We start from the raw sequence: 24,708 nt of genomic DNA, 5'->3' as shown, positions 1-24,708 counted from the left end.
TACTAGATTTTCATTGTTCAAATTTAGGTAGTCTGTATTGAGGTGAAGAGAGTATATAGTGCCATTTAGTCTAGCTAGTTGAAAGGTTTTCCCCCATATATTATTTATTTTTTGATAATTTGAGAAGTAATTTAGTTCTTTTTATACTTGTATTTTTTTTTTTTTAGTTTTCTCAGTCTATTTCCTGCTGTTAACTATCTTTTGTTTTAATTAGTTTTACCTAAGTGTCATTGTGCCATAAGCTTTGAAAGGGCAGTTAATGCAATAGTAGCTCTAGTAACTTCAGGAGACGTACCTGAGACCTCCCATAGAAAGGCAAAGCACTTACTGATTAAAGTACAAGAAATTGGGAATAAAATAAAAGAAAAGGTTGCACATCAATCTTCAGTGTGTGGTAGTCTACTGTGGTGGAGAATATGGTGGATTTATTTCATTGTACTGTTGTGGTTCTTTACTTTTAAGATAAAGAAAGCCCTAGATTCAAGATAATCGTAATATAAGATCCAGGTAAGGTTCATTAAAATAATGATTATTCTTTTAATATTTCTGACAGATCCACAAAAGATGTAACCCGGTTCACCATCTTATTAAACAATATGCGTCTCATGGGAATTTTGGATTGGTGGATGGAGGTACTTGAATTTATTTATAAGATACCGGATAACCCATTACCTGCAGGTTAGTTATGGTATAATTTTTATAGAAAGCATTTTACCTTTTATTAAGAGCTTCAAGTTGAAGATATTATGTACAGTACTGTTAATGAATTATAGAGAGAGCTTAGATTGGCTTTGAAATGTTACCTGACAGTGTTATTCCTTATACTTTATCTAAGAATTATATGTTGAAAATTAATGGACACTCAGGAGAGAAGAATCCTGATTCAAGTCTCTTCATAGTTTTTATATGACTGATCTATATTTCTATAGTTACCGATCCTTTAAATATTTTGTATTTTTATTCATTACTTCTCATAAGTCATTATTTCCTTTCCTCACTGGGCTACTTTCCCTGTTTTTCCCTGATTTTCCAACTAGGGTTGTAGCTTAGCTAGTAATAATAATGATAATAACTGTTTAAATGACCTTTTAATTTAGAAAGAAAGGGTTTTACATCCTTACCGTAGGAGACCAGCCTCTAAAGACTTGAGACATTCAGCCTTGTAGCCAGAGTAATCTTTCTACAATAACTAAAGTTCTTACTATATGGCTTCTATCATATTTATTTGCATCTAATTTGTGTCATTATTTTCATGAATAGTGTTGACTCTTGCATTTGCTTCTTATTTCATGTGCATCCTTCTTACATTATCTAGTGTCATTAGGGTTTTCCATTGAATGATTTTATGATTTTTATCATAGCTGGCACTTAACTATTTGTTCTTCTGACAAATATCTTGGTACTTTTTCAGCCAAAGATGCGGAATTGAGTGGGTCAGGAACACCAGTACATGAAGGGTTCAGTGCAAGTCCATTTATGTTCAGTCCAATTCATACGCCCATTTTAAAATCCCCCCAGCCTCAGTCGCCAATTACCCAGTCTCCTAGGTCACAGTCCCCCTTAGGATTCACGCGAGAGAGACTTGTTCGCTCAAACACTCCAAGGTTGAATCCAATGGTGGAGTCTACTGGTGTGATGACTAAGCACAATCTTATCCAAGAAACAAACAAGATACCCTTTGAATTGAAGCTTAATATTACTGATTCAGAACTTGTAGTAGTTGAAAATGCGGCCATTTGGGATACCAGTGCTGTAATTCTAAAGGTGAGTAGTATATAATTTTGTGTTTTTGTTCGTAAAACATTTACATTAATTCTGTCGTTATTGATACCTATCTTTTGAGATATCCAAGTTAATTATTGTCCTTTGATTATGTTTTCGTGTATCATTGAGTACATTATAGGCTAATACACTATATTTTTATTTGTTTTTTGGTTGGCCGTCCTTATGCGTGGATATTGTGTTTTGAGTCCCTCCAGCAGATATGGAATTCCATGGTGATGCTAAGCCTGACAGATGTTAAATTTATTTTTACAAATACTGTAGTACTTACAATATATATTCAAGTACTGGGACTTTTGAAGACCTAATTTTCAACATAATTCTAAGAGGGCCACATCATACGCGAGATACAAAATTAACATAGGTACTGCTCGGCCAGGCTAAGCTGTTGACCAAACTATACGTCAATTTACTGTGGTAAAAAAGTACAGCTGTATTTAAAATAAACAGGATTTTGATAAAACTGATGGTTTCCTTGACTGTAACTAACAATGATGCCTGTAATATTCACATAGTATTGTGTTATGAAACAAAACATAGTAAATATACATCTCCATTGTTTACGTTTATAAGATGATCGAGACTACCCTCTATGGTTTTCAAATCAATTGATTAAGGCAAAGTACCAAATGATTTTATTTTCTTGCTAAGAGAGACAATTATTACTTAAACTATCATTTTTATTTTAGTACATAATGGTATATAGTTTTTAATAAAAATATTTTCTCTTATACAATACTGTATTTTCAATATTAATCTTACCCGATGATCATGTAGCTGTCAACTCTGTTGCCCGACAGAAATCTACGGTCGGGATACGCCAGCGATCGCTATACAGGTGGGGGTGTACACAACAGCGCCATCTGTGGTCAGGTACTCAAGTACTTCTTGTCAACAAGACCTCAATTTTTCCTCTGTCGTGCCGCCGGCAAGACCTACATGGATACGCTGTTGATTTTGGAGTCTTTTGTTCACGATTTGGTGAAGTATTTGCTCTGAAATTTAGCCTTCGCTGTACAGGAAGCTTTATCCTTAGCTTAGCAAGCTTTTGGAATTAATTTGATTCATTGGTTAACGATCTTTGCTTTACTTTGGAATTCCCCCTTGACTACTTCTAAAATTCAAGATGTCTGACCATTCCCAAGTTCCTAAATACAGGCAATGTAGTGTTAGGACTTGTAATAGGCGTCTTCCGAAGGCCTCTGTTGATCCTCACACCGTATGTTCCAATTGTAGGGGAAAATCCTGTCAATTGGAAGATCGATGTGGGGAATGTGCTGGGCTTTCGGAATTCGATTTTAATGAATTCCTCAGATATACACGTAGGTTAGAGAAGGAGAGAGATAGGAGGAGTTCTTCTCGCTCTGTGGATTTTTCCTCTCCCCATGCCCCTCTACCTTTTCCTTCCCCTGTGGTGGTGACTCCCGAACCTGCTACGAGTGCTCAGCCTGCAATGGCTGATATGTTGCGTGCCATTCAGGCTCTCGGTGATAAGGTGGAGTCGTTGGTTAGTGACCGCAATCAGCTCTTGGCAGATGTCAGAGAGCTGAAAGCGAAGAGTGCAGTGGGAAGTGTTAGTGCTAGTGCTGTGCATAGTGTCAGTGTCAGTGTTGCGCATGAGGATACATCTGTGCGTGCCAGTCGTCCTCCCAGTCCGGGACCTCTTGCAAGCTCCCAAGCCCAGGGGAGAAGCAATGTCGAAGGACCAAAGGGTTCGGCAGGCCTTGATCGGCGCACGGATGTATCCTCAGTGGTTGCGGACGCATCTGCTAAGGATCGTCCCTTCCACTCCCAGACGAATGAGCCCTTACATTCCTCGTCTGTGGAAGAGGTTTCCAGGAGGAAACGGTGGACCCAGGTCTCACGACCGCTCAAACGTAAGGTCCCTTCCGAGCTAGTCCAACGGCCCAGGTGTAGCCACTGGGTCAGTTCGGACTCGCCGCAGTCTTCTGATGACTGCACACCTCCCAAGAGAGGTAGAGTGGTCCCTCAACAGGCCTCTGCACCGTCTGTTGTTGCTCCAACCACAGTAGACCCTAAGTGGTCCATGCTGCAGACTATGCAGTCTCAGCTTGCGGCTTTTATGCAGGAGTATCATGCAGAGAAGGTTAACACCCCTCCTGTTATTCTACAACCCGCAGAGGTTGTGCGCTCTGCAGATACTACGGCTGCCTGCTCCCACACCCTACCTGTGAGAGCTCCTCCACCGATGCGCAGTCCTCACTGCCAGACGCATGTTCTTGCTGCACCATCTGCTAACATGCGTGAGCTGCCGCATCAGGAGTTGCCGGGTTCCAGCACTATGCGGCATTCTCCTCAGCCCATGCAGCATGCTCTGCAGACCTTACAGCATGCTCCGCATTCCATGCAGCATGAGCCTCATACCATGCAGCATGAGCCGCATACCATGCAGCATGAGCCGCATCCCATGCAGCATGAGCCGCATACCATGCAGCATGAGCCGCATGCCTTACAGCATGCTCTGCATACCACACCGCATGCTTCTCAGCCCACCGCAGACCCTCCCACACACCGGCCCTCTGCTTTTGTTGTTGCCAGCTCACAGTCTGTCCAGCAGAGGCATGATGATGGATCCGCAGGTACGCGTGCACCCGTTCTGCAGGATTCAGCCGCTCAGCTTGCTACTCTGCCTTTGCCACTCACAACTCACCTTTCGGATGAGGATGTATCGGAGGATGAAGCTGCTCATCTGGATGATCCTCACTCTGATGTTGAAGGACCCAAGTCTTCGCCACCCTCCTTAGACTTTCGCAAGGTCCTTGCTTTGTTCAGAGAACTGTATCCTGAACACTTTGTGTCTGCAACCCCTCGTTCTCCGCCCTCCGAGTTTGCTATGGGCATGCAGTCTGCTGCGCCTGCCTTCACCAAGCTTGTTCTCGCCAGATCATCAAGGAGAGCTTTGAGGGTTATGGGGGACTGGTTGCATTCCAAGAAGCAACTGGGAAGGACCTCTTTTGTGTTTCCTAGTCCCAAGCTGGCTTCTAAGTCGAGCGTCTGGTATGCCACGGGAGAGGAACCTGGCTTGGGGGTTCCTGCCTCTGCCCAGGCCGACTTCTCAAGTCTGGTTGACTCTCCCCGCAGGTTGGCTATGAGACGTTCGAAGATCTGCTGGTCACTTTCCGATCTTGATCATTTGTTGAAGGGAGTCTTTCGTGCCTTCGAGATATTCAACTTCCTCGATTGGTGTTTGGGAGCCTTAAGCAGGAAGACTTCCCCTTCTGACAAGGACTCGGCCATGCTGATCATGTCCAGCATGGACAAGGCAATACGGGATGGGTCTGGTGAACTTGCGGCTTCATATGTATCAGGGGTCCTCAAGAAGAGAGAACATCTGTGCTCCTTCTTATCTGCTGGTATCACTCCTTGCCAGAAGTCAGAGTTGCTGTTTGCTCCTCTCTCCAAGTGTCTGTTTCCGGAGGAGTTGATTAAGGGGATGGCTGCCTCTCTTATCCAGAAGGATACGCATGACCTCATGGCTTCTTCTGCACGTAAGGCTAAACCCTTACCTTCCGTGCCTAGACCCTTCCGCCCTTTAGCAGCTGATACACCTGCTTCTAGGTTCATCCCGCCCTTTCGTGGCAGAGCCTCCAGCAGAAGAGGTACCCGTGCAGACAGTCACAGAGGCAAGTCCAAGAAGGGTTCCAAGTCCGCAAAAGGCAAGTTTTGACTTCCTTCCTCTCCAGACAACAGTAGGAGCCAGACTCAAGACCTTCTGGCAAGCTTGGGAGAGCAGAGGTGCAGACGCTCAGTCTGTGAAGTGGCTAAGGGAGGGATACAGAATTCCGTTCTGCCTCAATCCCCCTCTAACTACATCTCCCATCAACCTCTCTCCCAACTACAAGGAGAAGGACAAGAGGCTAGCGTTGCAACAAGAGGTGTCGCTCTTGCTACAAAAGGAAGCAGTGGTCATAGTCCGGGATCATCAATCCCCGGGCTTTTACAACCGTCTCTTCCTTGTAGCCAAGAAGACAGGAGGTTGGAGACCGGTGCTGGACGTCAGTGCTCTCAATGCTTATGTCACCAAGCAGACGTTCACGATGGAGACGACGAAGTCGGTCCTAGCAGCGGTCAGGCAGGAGGACTGGATGGTCTCGTTAGACCTGAAAGACGCATACTTTCACGTCCCCATCCATCCAGACTCCCAACCTTTCCTAAGATTCGTCTTTGGAAAGGTTGTGTACCAGTTCCAAGCCCTGTGCTTTGGCCTAAGCACGGCACCTCTTGTGTTTACGAGACTGATGAGGAATATTGCGAAATTCCTTCACTTGGCAGACATCAGAGCCTCCCTCTATTTAGACGACTGGCTTTTAAGAGCTCCCACAAGTCGTCGTTGTCTGGAGAATCTCAGATGGACTATGGATCTGACCAAGGAACTGGGCCTCCTGGTCAATTTAGAGAAGTCCCAGCTCGTCCCATCCCAGACCATTGTTTACCTGGGTATGGAGATTCAGAGTCGAGCTTTTCGGGCTTTTTCGTCGGCCCCAAGGATCAACCAAGCCCTAGAGTGCATCCTGAGCATGCTGAGAAGGAACCGATGCTCAGTCAGGCAGTGGATGAGTCTAACAGGGACACTTTCATCGCTGGCCATGTTCATCGAGTTAGGGAGACTCCACCTCCGCCCCCTTCAGTATCATCTAGCTGCTCACTGGATAAAGGACATGACGCTAGAGACGGTCTCAGTTCCTGTTTCAGAAGAGATGAGGTCTACTCTAACGTGGTGGAAGAACAGCATTCTTCTCAAGGAAGGTCTTTCGTTAGCTGTTCAGACCCCCGACCACCGTCTCTTCTCGGACGCATCAGACTCGGGCTGGGGTGCGACTTTGGACGGACAGGAATGCTCGGGAACATGGAATCAGGAGCAAAGGACACTTCACATCAATTGCAAGGAGTTGTTGGCGGTTCATCTGGCCTTAATAAACTTCAAGTCCCTCCAGCTAAACAAGGTGGTGGAGGTGAACTCCGACAACACCACAGCCTTGGCTTACATCTCCAAGCAGGGGGGGACTCATTCGAGGAAGTTGTTCGAGATCGCAAGGGACCTCCTCATTTGGTCAAAAGATCGAAGGCTCACGCTGGTAACGAGGTTCATTCAGGGCGATATGAATGTCATGGCAGATCGCCTCAGCCGGAAGGGTCAGGTCATCCCCACAGAGTGGACCCTTCACAAGAATGTTTGCAGCAGACTTTGGACCCTGTGGGGTCAGCCAACCATAGATCTGTTCGCTACCTCGATGACCAAGAGGCTCCCATTGTATTGTTCTCCGATTCCAGACCCAGCAGCAGTTCACGTGGATGCCTTTCTGCTGGATTGGTCCCATCTCGACCTGTATGCATTCCCGCCGTTCAAGATTGTCAACAGGGTACTTCAGAAGTTCGCCTCTCACAAAGGGACACGGCTGACGTTGGTTGCTCCCCTCTGGCCCGCGAGAGAATGGTTCACAGAGGTACTGCAATGGCTGGTCGACGTTCCCAGGACTCTCCCTCTAAGAGTGGACCTTCTGCGTCAACCTCACGTAAAGAAGGTACACCCAAACCTCCACGCTCTTCGTCTGACTGCCTTCAGACTATCGAAAGACTCTCAAGAGCTAGAGGCTTTTCGAAGGAGGCAGCCAGAGCGATTGCCAGAGCAAGGAGGACATCCACTCTCAGAGTCTATCAATCTAAATGGGAAGTCTTCCGAAGCTGGTGCAAGGCCAATGCAGTTTCTTCAACCAGTACCACTGTAACCCAGATTGCTGACTTACTGTTACATCTAAGGAACGTTAGATCCCTATCAGCTCCTACGATCAAGGGTTACAGAAGTATGTTGGCAGCGGTTTTCCGCCACAGAGGCTTGGATCTTTCCACCAACAAAGATCTACAGGACCTCCTTAGGTCTTTTGAGACCTCAAAGGAACGTCGGTTGTACACTCCAGGCTGGAATCTAGACGTAGTCCTAAGGTTCCTTATGTCATCTAGATTTGAACCGCTCCAATCAGCCTCTTTTAAGGACCTCACATTAAAAACTCTTTTCCTCGTGTGCCTAGCAACAGCTAAAAGAGTAAGTGAGATCCACGCCTTCAGCAGGAACATAGGTTTCACATCTGAAACGGCTACATGTTCCTTGCAGCTCGGTTTTTTGGCTAAAAACGAGCTTCCTTCACGTCCTTGGCCTAAATCGTTCGAGATCCCTAGCCTATCCAACTTGGTGGGTAACGAACTGGAGAGAGTACTTTGCCCAGTTAGAGCTCTTAGGTACTATCTAAAGAGGTCTAAACCCTTACGAGGACAATCGGAAGCCTTATGGTGTGCTGTTAAGAAGCCTTCGCTACCAATGTCTAAGAACGCAGTTTCTTACTACATCAGGCTTCTGATTAGAGAAGCTCATTCTCATCTGAAGGAAGAAGACCTTGCTTTGCTGAAGGTAAGGACACATGAAGTGAGAGCTGTGGCTACTTCAGTGGCCTTCAAACAGAACCGTTCTCTGCAGAGTGTTATGGATGCAACCTATTGGAGAAGCAAGTCAGTGTTCGCATCATTCTACCTCAAAGATGTCCAGTCTCTTTACGAGAACTGCTACACCCTGGGACCATTCGTAGCAGCGAGTGCAGTAGTAGGTGAGGGCTCAGCCACTACATTCCCATAATCCCATAACCTTTTTTAACCTTTCTCTTGAATACTTTTTATTGTTGTTTTTGGGTTGTACGGTCGGCTAAGAAGCCTTCCGCATCCTGGTTGATTTGGCGGGTGGTCAATTCTTTCTTGAGAAGCGCCTAGGTTAGAAGTTGTGATGAGGTCCTTTAGTATGGGTTGCAGCCCTTTATACTTCAGCACCTAAGAGTTGTTCAGCATCCTAAGAGGACCGCTACGCTCAGTAAGGAAGACGTACTTAATAAAGGCAGAGTAAGGGTTCAAGTCGACTTCCTTACCAGGTACTTATTTATTTTATATTGTTATTTTGAATAACTAATAAAATGTAATACGGGATACTTAGCTTCTTTGTTAACATGTATGCTGGTCTCCACCCACCACCCTGGGTGTGAATCAGCTACATGATCATCGGGTAAGATTAATATTGAAAAATGTTATTTTCATTAGTAAAATAAATTTTTGAATATACTTACCCGATGATCATGATTTAATTGACCCACCCTTCCTCCCCATAGAGAACCAGTGGACCGAGGAAAAAGTGAGGTGGCGTCAACAACAAGTACTGTAGTACCTGGCCACAGGTGGCGCTTGTGAGTACACCCCCTTCTAGTATAGTGATAGCTGGCGTATCCCGACCGTAGATTTCTGTCGGGCAACGGAGTTGACAGCTACATGATCATCGGGTAAGTATATTCAAAAATTTATTTTACTAATGAAAATAACATTTTTATTTACTGTCAAGTCTAATAGCATATCTAGCTTTATGGGTGTTTCATCCCTGTTGCTGATGCAAGATTATTTTATAGTTTTTAGCTTTGCAGTGTTTGATTACAAAGCTTATGGAATTATTAACTTTTTCTCCCAATTCTTTAGGTATTTTTTGTGCAATTTGGTTTACCTTTTCATAAAACAACATCAGCTAGTTTTTATTTTAGTGTTTATGGTTAATATGCTCTTTGGTCACTAAGGATTTTCTAGTAAAAAGCAAGAACAGTGAATCCAATATGACATAAATGCCAAAGAAATATTGTTTCCCCTTTTCTATTGGCATGAAGGATGAAATTAAACCTTTCTAAAGACAATAAATTAGCTAACAGAGAATTTTATTTTGACTAATGTATAAGTTTGGAGATTGTGATTAGTTTTGCTTTGATCTCATTCTTTAGATCTGCTCAGACTTTTGGTTTATATGATATTTTATAGGACTTTGATTGCATGTTTTGGTTTTTTCCTTGTTTTCTCTTCGTAAGTAATAACAAAGAGGTTTTATCCTCTGTGATTCGTTTTTTTGACACTTTCTAATTTGAGGAATCATGTTTTGTAAATTCATAGTTATTGGTAAATCTTAGAGATTTGCTACTGTTGAGTTCATTATTTGACAAAGATTAGTGAATTCAGAAGCAGAAATGGTCTAGGTTTCAATTCTTTACGTTTGCTAGAATAGATTTTTCAATATTAATCTTACCCGATGATCATGTAGCTGTCAACTCTGTTGCCCGACAGAAATCTACGGTCGGGATACGCCAGCGATCGCTATACAGGTGGGGGTGTACACAACAGCGCCATCTGTGAGCAGGTACTCAAGTACTTCTTGTCAACAAGAACTCAATTTTTCCTCTGTCGTGCCTCCGGCTAGACCTACTTGGATACGCTGTTGATTCTGGAGTTATTGTTCACGATTTGGTGATGTATTTGCTCTAGAGTTTAGCCTTCGCTATTCAGGAAGCTTTATCTTTAGCTTAGCAAGCTTTTGGAATTAATTTGAATTAATTATGGTGACGAAGAGAGTATGAACTCTCTTTCACTTTTAAATGGCCGACCCTTCCCTTAGACGGAAGTGTTGGTGTCGAAGAGAGTATAGACTCTCTTTCACTTTTTATTTTATATCTCTCCGCCTTTTATAGGCCTCTTCGATTAACTTTCCTTTTATTATAAACTTAAAAAAAAAAAAAAAAAAAATTATTTTTTTTATGTTTGTTTATATGCGACCTTTCCTAATAGTAGGCGGTCCTTACTTGGAACCGAAGTTAATTAACATTGAGCTCGTCATATCGTTTTTCCTGTTAAGAATTTATGCTATTTTAATTTTAATGTTTTTGAAAGAATTTCTTTGATAAGTCTGGTACTGTTTTCAAAGTTGAACTAACGTTTTGTTTAGTCTCCGCAGTTGTTGACGTTCAGAACGTTCAACTTGCGCTCTATCGTTACGATAGAGAGAGAGTATTCACGGTTTCACGTTGTAGTAAGAGTAAACCGATTCTAGCGTTTCGTTCATTCTTTCTTAGCTTAAATGGTTTTAATTCTAATAAAGGAACTTTTTATTTGGGAAACCTTTCAGTTTTTTTCCTTTAACAAATAATATGTTTTAACGATATATATAATTGGGCTCATCTCTCAGGTTCTAAGTCAAGAGAGAGAGAGAGAAAGATAGAGACGGAGGGAGAGAGAGGAGGATAAACGTTTCGTTCAAGCGGGTAACGTTGTTCTCGTTTTTTTTGCTCTTCTCCCTAGTCGATAGAGGGGAAGAAGGTAAAACGTTTCTAGAGTTTTATTCTTGTTCCCAGGCTTTATGCGGTGAGAGATTTTAAACGTAGTTTATATGATCTAGTGTTTAGTCTCTTTTCCAGCCACTGAATTCTTTATCTTTCATTATGTTTTTCTGTTACATTGTAATACTGTTTTCGCAATTACTACCTTTTAATGAAGGATAGGATTGCGTGTTTCAGGTACAAACCACTTAAAGTTTCGAGTTCAGTGAAATAAGTGCAAACAGAAAATCAAAAGTGATAAAGTGATATGCGCAAAGTGTTACAGTGTTGCGTTCGAGGGTTCGTCTGTTCGTGCCAGTTGTTCACCTAGTCCGATACCTCTTACAAGCTCCCAAGCCCAGGGGAGAAGTAATGTCGAAGGACTTATGGGTTCCTCAGGCCTTGATCGACGAACAGACGTTTCCCTCTGTGGTTTCGGGTGTATCTACACACGTTGCCGACGTGATCACCCCACCCACACAAAGACGAGAGAGCCCATTTATTCCTCGTCTGCGGAAGAGGTTTCTCGCAGAAACCATGGACCAAATCTTGCAGCTTTTAAGTGCAAGTCGGTCCCTTCCGCGCAAGTCCAACGGCCTAGGTGTAGCCACTGGGTCAGTTCGGACTCGCTGCAGTACGACAACTGCACACCTCCTAAGAGAGGCTAGGTGGTACCGCAACAGGCAGTAACTCCGTCTGTTGCCGCACCAGCTGTTTTAGACCCTCAGTCACAACGGACAGTAGCTCCGTTTGTTGTTGTCTTTCATAGACCCTAGTGGTCCATGCTGCAGACTATACAGTCTCAGCTTGCTCCTTCATGCAGGAGTATCATGCTGGAATGTTGACAATGCAGCCTGTTAACCTACAACCCGCCGAGGTTGTGCGCTCAGCAGATACTGCGGCTGCCTGCTCCCACCCTCCACCTGTGAGAGCTCCACCACCGATGCGCAGTCCACCCTGCCAGACGCATGTTCTTGCTGCACCATCTGCTAACATGCGTGAGCTACCGCATCAGCAGTGGGAAGGTTCTGTAGAGCTGCCGGGTTCCAGCACTATGCGGCTTTCTCCGCAGCCCATGCAGCATGCTCTGCATACCTTACAGCATGCTCTGCATACCTTACAGCATGCTCTGCATACCTTACAGCATGCTCTGCATACCTTACAGCATGCTCTGCATACCTTACAGCATGCTATGCATTCCTTACAGCATGCTCTGCATACCTTACAGCATGCTCTGCATACCTTACAGCATGCTCTGCATACCTTACAGCATGCTCTGCATACCATACCGCATGCTCCTCAACCCACCGCAGCCCCTCCCACGCACCAGCACTCTGCTTTTGTTGTTGCCAGCTCCCACACTCCGACTGCGGAGAAGGTTGACGATGCACCCGTGGGCCTACACCTCCCACGGTTGTGCGCCCGGCATGGCTTCCTGCTCTCACACTCTTGTTGTGAGAGCTCCTCCACCCATGCACAGTCAACCCTGCCAGATGTATGATGACTCCCACACACAGAGCACTCCGTTGCCGTGCGGGAGCTACCACAAGCTGCCGTGTTTTGACACGATGTGTCAGCCTCCGCAACACACTGTGGTTACCGCCACTCGCCAGCAGCAAACTAGTCAGGCAGGAGTTGAGGCTTCCCCACACATCTTTGGTTGTTGCCAACTCACAAACTGTCATGCAGTTACATGACGTTGCCTTCTGGTCTGCTACTTATACACCAGTGCTGTATGTCCTCACGCTCCTGTTGTGGTTGACAGTTCAGTTTTTGACAGTTCACAGACTGTCAAGCAGTTTCATAACGTTGCCTTCTGGTCTGCTGCTTTTGCACCAGTGAAACCCTCACTGAGAGAACTTAGCTTTTCTCGGATATGGTTCCTGTAGATGAGAAAGTGCTGTTCTCCCTCCTTCTGATATTCCCTTGAGGACTCTGTCATTTGGAGAGGAGCCTTAAGCTGCTTAGCCTCCTATGGACTTTTATTTAAGCATAACATGCTTCCAGGGAGGGTAAATGGTTCCGCTTCAGTCGCTAACCCCGTCTGTTGCCACACCTGCTCCCATAGACCTTGAGCTTTGTTGCAAGACATGCAGTCTAAGCTTAGTCCTTGATAGAGGATTTTTTTTACGGAGTCAGTGTGTCACTGGGAAGATGTTCAACAACCAGCAGAGGTGACTTGTTGTGACGCAGTGCGGCAACCTCAGCAACCCGATAAGGAGTTGTCTGTACTACCCAGACAGTCTAGACAGTTTCGGGTTGTCGCTGTACTTCCTCGCTTCCCCATGGTTGACAGTTCACAGACTGTGCAGCAGTACCATGATCTTGTGTCCGGCTCCGTCAGACGACTGGCTTTTAAGAGCTCCCACAAGTCGTCGCTGTCTGGAGAATCTCAGATGGACTATGGATCTGACCAAGGAACTGGGCCTCCTGGTCAATTTAGAGAAGTCCCAGCTCGTCCCATCCCAGACCATTGTCTACCTGGGTATGGAGATTCAGAGTCGAGCTTTTCGGGCTTTTTCCGTCGGCCCCAAGGATCAACCAAGCCCTAGAATGCATCCAGAGCATGCTGAGAAGGAACCGATGCTCAGTCAGGCAGTGGATGAGTCTAACAGGGACACTTTCATCGCTGGCCCTGTTCATCGAGTTAGGGAGACTCCACCTCCGCCCCCTTCAGTATCATCTAGCTGCTCACTGGATAAAGGACATGACGCTAGAGACGGTCTCAGTTCCTGTTTCCGAAGAGATGAGGTCTACTCTAACGTGGTGGAAGAACAGCTTTCTTCTCAAGGAAGGTCTACCTTTGGCTGTTCAGAACCCCGACCGCCGTCTCTTCTCGGACGCATCAGACACGGGCTGGGGTGCGACATTGGACGGACAGGAATGCTCGGGAACATGGAATCAGGAGCAAAGGACACTTCACATCAATTGCAAGGAGTTGTTGGCGGTTCATCTGGCCTTGATAAACTTCAAGTCCCTCCAGCTAAACAAGGTGGTGGAGGTGGACTCCGACAACACCACAGCCTTGGCTTACATCTCCAAGCAGGGAGGGACTCATTCGAGGAAGTTGTTCTAGATCGCAAGGGACCTCTTCATCTGGTCAAAAGATCGAAAGCTCACGCTGGTAACGAGGTTCATTCAGGGCGATATGAATGTCATGGCAGATCGCCTCAGCCGGAAGGGTCAGGTCATCCCCACAGAGTGGACCCTTCACAAGAATGTTTGCAGCAGACTTTGGGCCCTGTGGGGTCAGCCAACCATAGATCTGTTCGCTACCTCGATGACCTAGAGGCTCCCGTTGTATTGTTCTCCGATTCCAGACGCAGCAGCAGTTCACGTGGATGCTTTTCTGCTGGATTGGTCCCATCTCGACCTGTATGCATTCCCGCCGTTCAAGATTGTCAACAGGGTACTTCAGAAGTTCGCCTCTCACAAAGGGACACGGCTGACGTTGGTTGCTCCCCTCTGGCCCGCGAGAGAATGGTTCACAGAGGTACTGCAATGGCTGGTCGACATTCCCAGGACTCTTCCTCTAAGAGTGGACCTTCTACGTCAACCTCACGTAAAGAAGGTACACCCAAACCTCCACGCTCTTCGTCTGACTGCCTTCAGACTATCGAAAGACTCTCAAGAGCTAGAGGCTTTTCGAAGGAGGCAGCCAGAGCGATTGCCAGAGCAAGGAGGACATCCACTCTCAGAGTCTATCAGTCTAATGGGAAATCTTCCGAAGCTGGTGCAAGGCCAATGCAGTTTCCTCAACCAGTACCACTGTAACCCAGATTGCTGACTTCCTGTTACATCTAAGGAACGTAAGATCCCTTTCAGCTCCTACGATCAAGGGTTACAGAAGTATGTTGGCAGCGGTTTTCCGCCACAGAGGCTTGGATCTTTCCACCAACAAAGATCTACAGGACCTCCTTAGGTCTTTTGAGACCTCAAAGGAACGTCGGTTGTCCTCTCCAGGCTGGAATCTAGACGTGGTCCTAAGGTTCCTTATGTCATCAAAATTTGAACCTCTCCAATCAGCCTCTTTTAAGGACCTCACATTAAAAACTCTTTTCCTCGTGTGCTTGGCAACAGCTAAAAGAGTAAGTGAGATCCACGCCTTCAGCAGGAACATAGTTTTCACATCTGAAACGGCTACATGTTCCTTGCAGCTCGGTTTTTTGCTAAAAACGAGCTTCCTTCACGTCCTTGGCCTAAGTCGTTCGAGATCCCAAGCCTGTCCAACTTGGTGGGGAACGAACTGGAGAGAGTACTTTGCCCAGTTAGAGCTCTTAGGTACTATCTAAAAAGGTCAAAACCTTTACGAGGACAATCAGAAGCCTTATGGTGTGCTATCAAGAAGCCTTCTCTTCCAATGTCTAAGAACTCAGTTTCTTACTACATCAGGCTTCTGATTAGGGAAGCACATTCTCATCTGAAGGAAGAAGACCTTGCTTTGCTGAAGGTAAGGACACATGAAGTGAGAGCTGTGGCTACTTCAGTGGCCTTCAAACAGAACCGTTCTCTGCAGAGTGTTATGGATGCAACCTATTGGAGAAGCAAGTCAGTGTTCGCATCATTCTATCTCAAAGATGTCCAGTCTCTTTACGAGAACTGCTACACCCTGGGACCATTCGTAGCAGCGAGTGCAGTAGTAGGTGAGGGCTCAGCCACTACATTCCCATAATCCCATAACCTTTTTAACCTTTCTCTTGAATACTTTTTATGGGTTGTACGGTCGGCTAAGAAGCCTTCCGCATCCTTGTTGATTTGGCGGGTGGTCAATTCTTTCTTGAGAACCGCCGAGGTTAGAGGTTGTGATGAGGTCCTTTAGTATGGGTTGCAGCCCTTTATACTTCAGCACCTAAGAGTCGTTCAGCATCCTAAGAGGACCGCTACGCTCAGTAAGGAAGACGTACTTAATAAAGGCAGAGTAATGGTTCAAGTCGTCTTCCTTACCAGGTACTTATTTATTTTATGTTATTTTTGAATAACTAATAAAATGAAATACGGGATACTTAGCTTCTTTGTTAACATGTATGCTGGTCTCCACCCACCACCCTGGGTGTGAATCAGCTACATGATCATCGGGTAAGATTAATATTGAAAAATGTTATTTTCATTAGTAAAATAAATTTTTGAATATACTTACCCGATGATCATGAATTTAAGGACCCGCCCTTCCTCCCCATAGAGAACCAGTGGACCGAGGAGAAAATTGAGTTCTTGTTGACAAGAAGTACTTGAGTACCTGCGCACAGATGGCGCTGTTGTGTACACCCCCACCTGTATAGCGATTGCTGGCGTATCCCGACCGTAGATTTCTGTCGGGCAACAGAGTTGACAGCTACATGATCATCGGGTAAGTATATTCAAAAATTTATTTTACTAATGAAAATAACATTTTTCTGTAGCGGAATTCCATTTTCATCCAAGGGAGAGGCATTGTTTGCTTTTCAAACAAGAGAATTGTGTGTGGTTGTAGACAGGAATAGAGGTGAACAATGAAAAGGCATTGAACTGCAAGATGAGCGGTGATTGAGCGCCATTGGATGTAATTTATGCTCAATTTTCCTATTTCCTTACGTGCCATTGATTATTAGTTTTTTCTGTTTATGTAACATTATACATCAATGGAAATTAAAATCATTACTTTACAGGAGATTTTAGTGCCAAATCATTTGTGAGAGGGTGGCACTCAAATGGTTATATCATTATTAAGAAAAGAAGAGTGTTGAATCTGTTGTGAAAGTATCGATAAAAAGTTAGATTCAGTCTTTTAATATTTTACCTATAAAAATTTGTTTGTATGTATTTTCCTATTTCCCTAGCCATTGATAGTTTAAAGAGGCTATGAATTGCTAGGAAATAATTTTTTTTATGTCATAGATGAGGTATATGATCCTTGATGTATTTTATATTTTCTTATACTGTATTTGCTTTGTGCAGTTTATGCTAAGTCATTCCTTATATTCTCCTCAGAGTACTGCTGTTATCAGCTACAGACCTCAGCATCAAGAACGTCCACTTTCGTGTAACTTGAATCAGTGTGAGCTTTACTCTTGTATCCTGGGATTAGAAGATGATACTGCCCTTTCAATAATTGATCCTGTCACTATTAATTTAGAAGTGAATGAAAAGTTAGGGCAAAATCATGTCGTGGACATCTCAAATGTTTCTATGCCAGTTCAGCACACAGTTGAGGTAAGGGGCATGCCTGTATTTTTATTCGTTAATATGATAATTCACTTTTTAGAACTTTAAGAAGCAAATGTGAAATCAAATTAAATTTTGGAATAGGAGTAGTCATCTAGAAATATACAAACATTATATTGTATAAGGGGATTTTCTTTTCTTGTTTCATTTTATGAGATATTTATTACTCATTCAAAAGTTTTTTATAGAAATTCTATAAGTTATTCCAAATATTTCACTGAGCCGCACAAAATTTCTCTCATTGAGCTATTCAGATATTCTTTAGAAATTATATAAAATAGATTTATATAATGTACAATTTATAGTTATAGAATTTTTCCTATGCATCTCCCCTGATGTTCATATTGCTTTTTCTCCAAAAACTTGTTTTATTAATGTTTACCCCCAAAATTTTATTAAAAAATTCCCATTTTCAATATTAATCTTACCCGATGATCATGTAGCTGTCAACTCTGTTGCCCGACAGAAATCTACGGTCGGGATACGCCAGCGATCGCTATACAGGTGGGGGTGTACACAACAGCGCCATCTGTGAGTAGGTACTCAAGTACTTCTTGTCAACAAGAACTCAATTTTTCCTCTGTCGTGCCACCGGCAAGACCTACTAATACGCCGTCCCTAACTGGATTTGTTTTCACAACTTTTGGTGAAGTACACTATTCCAGTTTTGAGCTTTCGCTATGCAGGGGTTTTAGCTTCATTTCAAAACTTGAACTCGTTTTGGATAGATTTTATTATGGTGACGAAGAGAGTATGGACTCTCTTTCACTTTTAAATGGCCGACCCTTCCCTTAGACGGAAGTGTTGGTGTCGAAGAGAGTATAGACTCTCTTTCACTTTTAATGACCCACCCTTCCCTTAGACGGAAGTGTGTTTAGGTTTTTGGTAATTTTGCTTAACAAAGTTATAGATTTATTTTAACTTTCCATTTATTATAAACTTATAAAAATTAATTTTTATGTTTGTTTATATGCGACCTTTCCTTATAGTAGGCGGTCCTTACTTGGAACCGAAGTTAATTAACATTGAGCCCGTCATATCGTTTTTCCTGTTAAGATTTTATGCTATTTTAATTTTAATGTTTTTGAAAGAATTTCTTTGATAGTCTCGTACTGTTTTCAAAGTTGAACTAACGTTTAGTTTAGTCTCCGCAGTTGTTGACGTTCAGAACGTTCAACTTGCGCTCTATCGTTACGATAGAGAGAGAGTATTTCACGGTTTCACGTTGCAGTAAGAGTAAACCGATTCTAGCGTTTCGTTCATTCTTTCTGAGCTTAAATGGTTTTAATTCTAATAAAGGAACTTTTTATTTGGGAAACCTTTCAGTTTTTTTCCTTTAACAAATATGTTTTATCGATATATAATTGGGCTCATCTCTCAGGTTCTAAGTCAAGAGAGAGATAGAGACGGAGGGAGAGAGAGGAGGATAAACGTTTCGTTCAAGCGGGTAACGTTGTTCTTTTTTTTTACTCTTCTCCCTAGTCGCTATAGGGGAAGAAGGTAAAACGTTTCTAGAGTTTTATTCTTGTTCCCAGGCTTTATGCGGTGAGAGATTTTAAACGTAGTTTATTTGATCTAGTGTTTAGTCTCTTTTCCAGCCACTGAATTCTTTATCTTTCATTATGTTTTTCTGTTACATTGTAAAACTGTTTTCGCAATTACTACCTTTTAATGAAGGATAGGATTGCGTGTTTCAGGTACAAACCACTTAAAGTTTCGAGTTCAGTGAAATAAGTGCAAACAGAAAATCAAAAGTGATAAAGTGATATGCGCAAAGTGTTACAGTGTTGCGTTCGAGGGTTCGTTTGTTCGTGCCAGTTGTTCACCTTGTCCGATACCTCTTACAAGCTCCCAAGCCCAGGGGAGAAGTAATGTCGAAGGACTTATGGGTTCCTCAGGCCTTGATCGACGAACAGACGTTTCCCTCCGTGGTTTCGGGTGTATCTACACACGTTGCCGACGTGATCACCCCACCCACACAAAGACGAGAGAGCCCATTTATTCCTCGTCTGCGGAAGAGGTTTCTCGCAGAAACCATGGACCAAATCTTGCAGCTTTTAAGTGCAAGTCGGTCCCTTCCGCGCAAGTCCAACGGCCTAGGTGTAGCCACTGGGTCAGTTCGGACTCGCTGCAGTACGACAACTGCACACCTCCCAAGAGAGGCAAGGTGGTACCGCAACAGGCAGTAACTCCGTCTGTTGCCGCACCAGCTGTTTTAGACCCTCAGTCACAACGGACAGTAGCTCCGTTTGTTGTTGTCTTTCATAGACCCTTGTGGTCCATGCTGCAGACTATACAGTCTCAGTTTGCTCCTTCATGCAGGAGTATCGTGCTGGAAGGTTGACAATGCACATGTTAACCTACAACCCGCCGAGGTTGTGCGCTCAGCAGATACTGCGGCTGCCTGCTCCCACACTCCACCTGTGAGAGCTCCACCACCGATGCGCAGTCCACCCTGCCAGACGCATGTTCTTGCTGCACCATCTGCTAACATGCGTGAGCTACCGCATCAGCAGTGGGAAGGTTCTGTAGAGCTGCCGGGTTCCAGCACTATGCGGCATTCTCCGCAGCCCATGCAGCATGCTCTGCATACCTTACAGCATGCTCCGCATACCATGCAGCATGAGCCGCATACCTTACAGCATGCTCCGCATACCATACCGCATGCTCCTCAACCCACCGCAGCCCCTCCCACGCACCAGCACTCTGCTTTTGTTGTTGCCAGCTCCCACACTCCGACTGCGGAGAAGGTTGACGATGCACCCGTGGGCCTACACCTCCCACGGTTGTGCGCCCGGCATGGCTTCCTGCTCTCACACTCTTGTTGTGAGAGCTCCTCCACCCATGCACAGTCAACCCTGCCAGATGTATGATGACTCCCACACACAGAGCACTCCGTTGCCGTGCGTGAGCTACCACAAGCTGCCGTGTTTTGACACGGTGTGTCAGCCTCCGCAACACACTGTGGTTACCGCCACTCGCCCGCAGCAAACTAGTCAGTCAGGAGTTGAGGCTTCCCCACACAACTTTGGTTGTTGCCAACTCACAGGCTGTCAAACAGTTACATGACGTTGCCTTCTGGTCTGCTACTTATACACCAGTGCTGTATGTCCTCACGCTCCTGTTGTGGTTGACAGTTCAGTTTTTGACAGTTCACAGACTGTCAAGCAGTTTCATAACGTTGCCTTCTGGTCTGCTGCCTTTGCACCAGTGAAACCCTCACTGAGAGAACCTAGCTTTTCTCGGATATGGTTCCTGTAGATGAGAAAGTGCTGTTCTCCCTCCTTCTGATATTCCCTTGAGGACTCTGTCATTTGGAGAGGAGCCTTAAGCTGCTTAGCCTCCTATGGACTTTTATTTAAGCATAACTTGCTTCCAGGGAGGGTAAATGGTTCCGCTTCAGTCGCTAACCCCGTCTGTTGCCACACCTGCTCCCATAGACCTTGGGCTTTGTTGCAAGACATGCAGTCCAAGCTTAGTCCTTGATAGAGGATTTTTTACGGGGAAGAACCTTCTAGCCAACAACCTTCCTACCGGTTGGTTGTACGCCCTGTTGACGCTGAGGTATCCTACTCACGTCCGCCAGTTGTGATGGTTCCTCCACCGGTGCGACCCAGTGTGGGTTGCCAGTCGCACGTTGATGTTATGCTACTCTCGGAGGTGGTTGTGGACGTTCAGTGTGTCACTGGGAAGACGTTCAACAACCAGCAGAGGTGACTTGTTGTGACGCAGTGCGGCAACCTCAGCAACCCGATAAGGGGTTGTCTGTACTACCCAGACAGTCTAGACAGTTTCGGGTTGTCGCTGTACTTCCTCGCTTCCCCATGGTTGACAGTTCACAGACTGTGCAGCAGTACCATGATCTTGTGTCCGGCTCCGTCACGCATCCACCAGTGCGACCGGATTCAGCGAGTCAGACGTTGCCCACTCCGTTGCCGTTTCCTCATCAGTTTCGGATGAGGAACCCTCTGATGAGGACATGGCTGAACAAGAAGATCAATCCCCAGCCCTGCTATCCATCCAGAAGATGCTGAAGAAGGAATACGGCCCTGTCAGGCTGTGGATGAGTCTGGTTAGGACACTGTCATCCGTGGTGCAATTGGTGTCACTTGGAAGACTACACCTCCGTCCTCTTCGGTTTCATCTAGCTCTTCACTGGAAAAGGACAAGACGCTAGAAGCGGTCTCGATCCCGGTTTCCGGAAGATAAGTCTGGTCTAACCTGAGGAAAGGACTTAATCAACCTTTTATAGGGTCTTCCCCTGACTGTTCAGACTCCCAACCACGTTCTCTTCTCAGACGCATCGGACGTAGGCTGGGGTGCGACCTTAGGCGGTAGGGAATGCTCGGGATTATGGAACTCGCGTCAAAGGACAATGCATTTTAACTGCAAGAAGCTTCTGGCAGTACGTCTGACCTGGAAAAGCTTCAGGTCTCTCCTTCAAGACAAAGTAATGAAGGTCAACACGGACAACTCCCTGCTTTGATGTTCATCTCCTAGCAAGGAGGGACCTACTCTCTGACATGGTGCGAGTTCGCTAGTGACCTCCTCTCCTGTTCAACAGGTCTAGACTTTTCACTAGTAACAAATTTCTTCCAAGGCAACTTGAATGTCTTAGCAGTTTGTCTCAGTAGGAAGGGACAATAATTCCAACATATTGGACCCTCCACAGAGATGTATACAAGAGACTTTGGGTCACCTGGGGCCAGCCAACCATAGATCTCTTCGCAACCTCGATGTCCAAGAGGCTCTCAATACTTTGCTCACCTATCCCGGACCCAGCAGTGGTTCTTTTAGATGCTTTTCTACTAGATTAGTCTCATCTAGATCTATATGCATTCCCTCCGTTCTAGATTGTCAACAAGGTACTGCAGAAGTTCGCCTCTCACGTTGGGACAAAGTTGACACTAGTTGCTTCCCTCTGGCCCGCGAGAGAATAACTTACCGAGGTACTTCGATGGCTAGTAGACGTTCCCAGAACTCTTCCCCTAAGGGTGGACCTGCTACGTCTGCCACGCGTAAGAAGGTACTCCAAGGCCTCCACGCTCTTCGTCTCACTGCCTTCAGAGTATCGAAAGACTCTCGAGAACTAGAGGTTTTTCGAAGGAGGCAACCAGAGCGATTGTTAGAGCAAGGAGAACATCCACCCTTAGAGTCTACCAATCGAAGTGGGGAATCTTCCTAAACTGGTGCAAGTCAGTATCCGTATCCTCGACCAGTACCTCTGTAACTCAAATAGCTGACTTCCTCTTATATCTGAGAAAAGAGCGATCTCTTTCAGCTCCCACTTTCAAGGGTTACAGAAGCATGTTGGCATCAGTCTTCCGTCACAGAGGCTTAGATCTTTTTAACAATAAAGATCTACAGGACCTCCTTAAGTCTTTTGAGACCACGAAGGAGCGTCGTTTGGTTACACCTGGTTGGAATTTAGACGTGGTGCTAAGATTCCTTATGTTAGACAGGTTCGAACCACTTCAATCAGCCTCCCTGAAAGATCTCACCTTTAAGACTCTTTTCCTGATATGCTTTACCAGCTAAAAGAGTCAGTGAGATTCATGCCTTCAGCAAGAACATCGGATTTTCATCCGAAACGGCTACATGTTCTACATCTTGGTTTTCTAGCCAAACACGAGCTGCCTTCTCGGCCTTGACCAATATCGTTCGTTATTCCAAACTTTTCGATATGGTTGGAAATGAACTAGAAAGAGTATTATGTCCTGTAGAGCTCTTAAGTTCTATTTTAAAAACCTTTACGAGGCCCGTCTGAAGCTTTATGGTGTTCAGTTAAGAATTCATCTTTGCCTATGTCAGAGAATTCTTTATCCTATTATTTTCAGACTGTTAATACGAGAAGCTCATTCCCTTCTGAATGAGGAAGACCAAGCTTGGCTGAAGGTAAGGACACACGAAGTTAGAGCTATCACAACTTCCGTGACCTTTTAATAAAATAGATCTCTGCAAAATATTTTCGACGCAACCTTTTGGAAAAGCTAATCAGTGTTCGCGTCTTTTATCTTAAGAATGTCCAGTCTCTTTACGAGAACTGCTACACTCTGGGACCATTCGTAGCAACGAGTGCAGTAGTGGTGGGGGCTCCACCACTACAATTCCCTAATTCCAGAACCTTTTTAATCTTTCTCTTGAAATATTTCTGGGTTGTCCGGAAGGCTAAGAAGCCTTCCGCATCCTGGTTGATTTGGCGGGTGGTCAAATTCTTTCTTGAGAAGCGCCTAGATTAGAGGTTGTGATGAGGTCCTTTAGTATGGGTTGCAGCCCTTCATACTTCAGCACCTAGGAGTCGCTCAGCATCCTAAGAGGATTGCTAGGCTCAGTAAGGAAGACCTACTTAAAAAGGCAGAGTAATGGTTCAAGTCGACTTCCTTACCAGGTACTTATTTATTTTATGTTTGTTATTTTGAATAACGGCTAAAATAAGATACGGGATACTTAGCTTCTTTGTTAACATGTATGCTGGTCTCCACCCACCACCCTGGGTGTGAATCAGCTACATGATCATCGGGTAAGATTAATATTGAAAAATGTTATTTTCATTAGTAAAATAAATTTTTGAATATACTTACCCGATGATCATGAATTCAAGGACCGCCCTTCCTCCCCATAGAGAACCAGTGGACCGAGGAGAAAATTGAGTTCTTGTTGACAAGAAGTACTTGAGTACCTACTCACAGATGGCGCTGTTGTGTACACCCCCACCTGTATAGCGATCGCTGGCGTATCCCGACCGTAGATTTCTGTCGGGCAACAGAGTTGACAGCTACATGATCATCGGGTAAGTATATTCAAAAATTTATTTTACTAATGAAAATAACATTTTTCTTTCCTTTAAAAAGTTACCTGCTCTCACTAAAGTAATGAAACAATCTAGTGGTTAACAGTACAGTAAGTAGAACGGTTACTTCATCACAGTGGCTTTGTTAAGACATCTGCCTTCCAGATTTTGATAAGTGTTTATTGCATTTTAAGTTATTGTACTTGCTAAATTGGTTAGCATTTCCGCACAGGAAAAGCACTGGGATTTTTAACTGTTGGGAGGAATAAGATATATCACAGTTCATATCAGGAAATATGTTTCAAGTCAGTATTTGTGGAACTGGAGAGCATACACTACACAGTGGTAAAGCTTCTACATTGTAAAGAATACAACATGTATTTTTATTTCAAGGGAAATTACAGAAAGTGAATAGTTGTTTTTTGCAGAATTAATAACAATGTGAAACGCCAATACAAGCTTACCAGCTAAGTTAGTGGTAATCCCTTTTGGGTTTTAACTTATTTAAACTTGGAAGGCCAGTGAGCCTTCTCTTGTGGGTGTTAAGCCTGGTTTAACTGCCTGGTGGTCATAATTACATTGTGTTCCTTCATTAAAGGTTTTGAATATTCACAGCGCCTTAGAGTGTTCCTCCTGTTTGAGTCTCAAATTCTTTAATTACTTTAGTACTTTTGCAGCTTAACCCTTGCATTTCCGAATGCAGAAACAGAAGACAAAGTTCGTAGCAGGATCCTTATATCCTTTCTCTCACTAAAG

At 44.5% G+C, this 24,708-nt stretch overlaps 1 protein-coding gene across 1 annotated transcript in view; it reads left to right on the top strand.

Annotated features, from left to right (window-relative positions):
• Vps13D (vacuolar protein sorting 13D) overlaps nt 1-24,708 on the top strand; it is a 390,232-nt gene that overhangs the window by 203,488 nt on the left and 162,036 nt on the right. The window contains exons 42-44 of the mRNA XM_068377692.1: nt 554-678; nt 1,412-1,764; nt 16,929-17,150. Of these exons, the coding sequence (XP_068233793.1) occupies nt 554-678; nt 1,412-1,764; nt 16,929-17,150 (700 nt within the window). The remainder of the gene's footprint in view (nt 1-553; nt 679-1,411; nt 1,765-16,928; nt 17,151-24,708) is intronic.

The sequence above is a fragment of the Palaemon carinicauda genome, chromosome 8 (genome assembly GCF_036898095.1).
Source record: "Palaemon carinicauda isolate YSFRI2023 chromosome 8, ASM3689809v2, whole genome shotgun sequence".
Classification (NCBI taxonomy): Eukaryota; Metazoa; Arthropoda; class Malacostraca; order Decapoda; family Palaemonidae; genus Palaemon; species Palaemon carinicauda.
The sequence above is the reverse complement of the archived record's forward strand: the minus strand, read 5'-3'. Positions and strand labels throughout refer to the sequence as shown.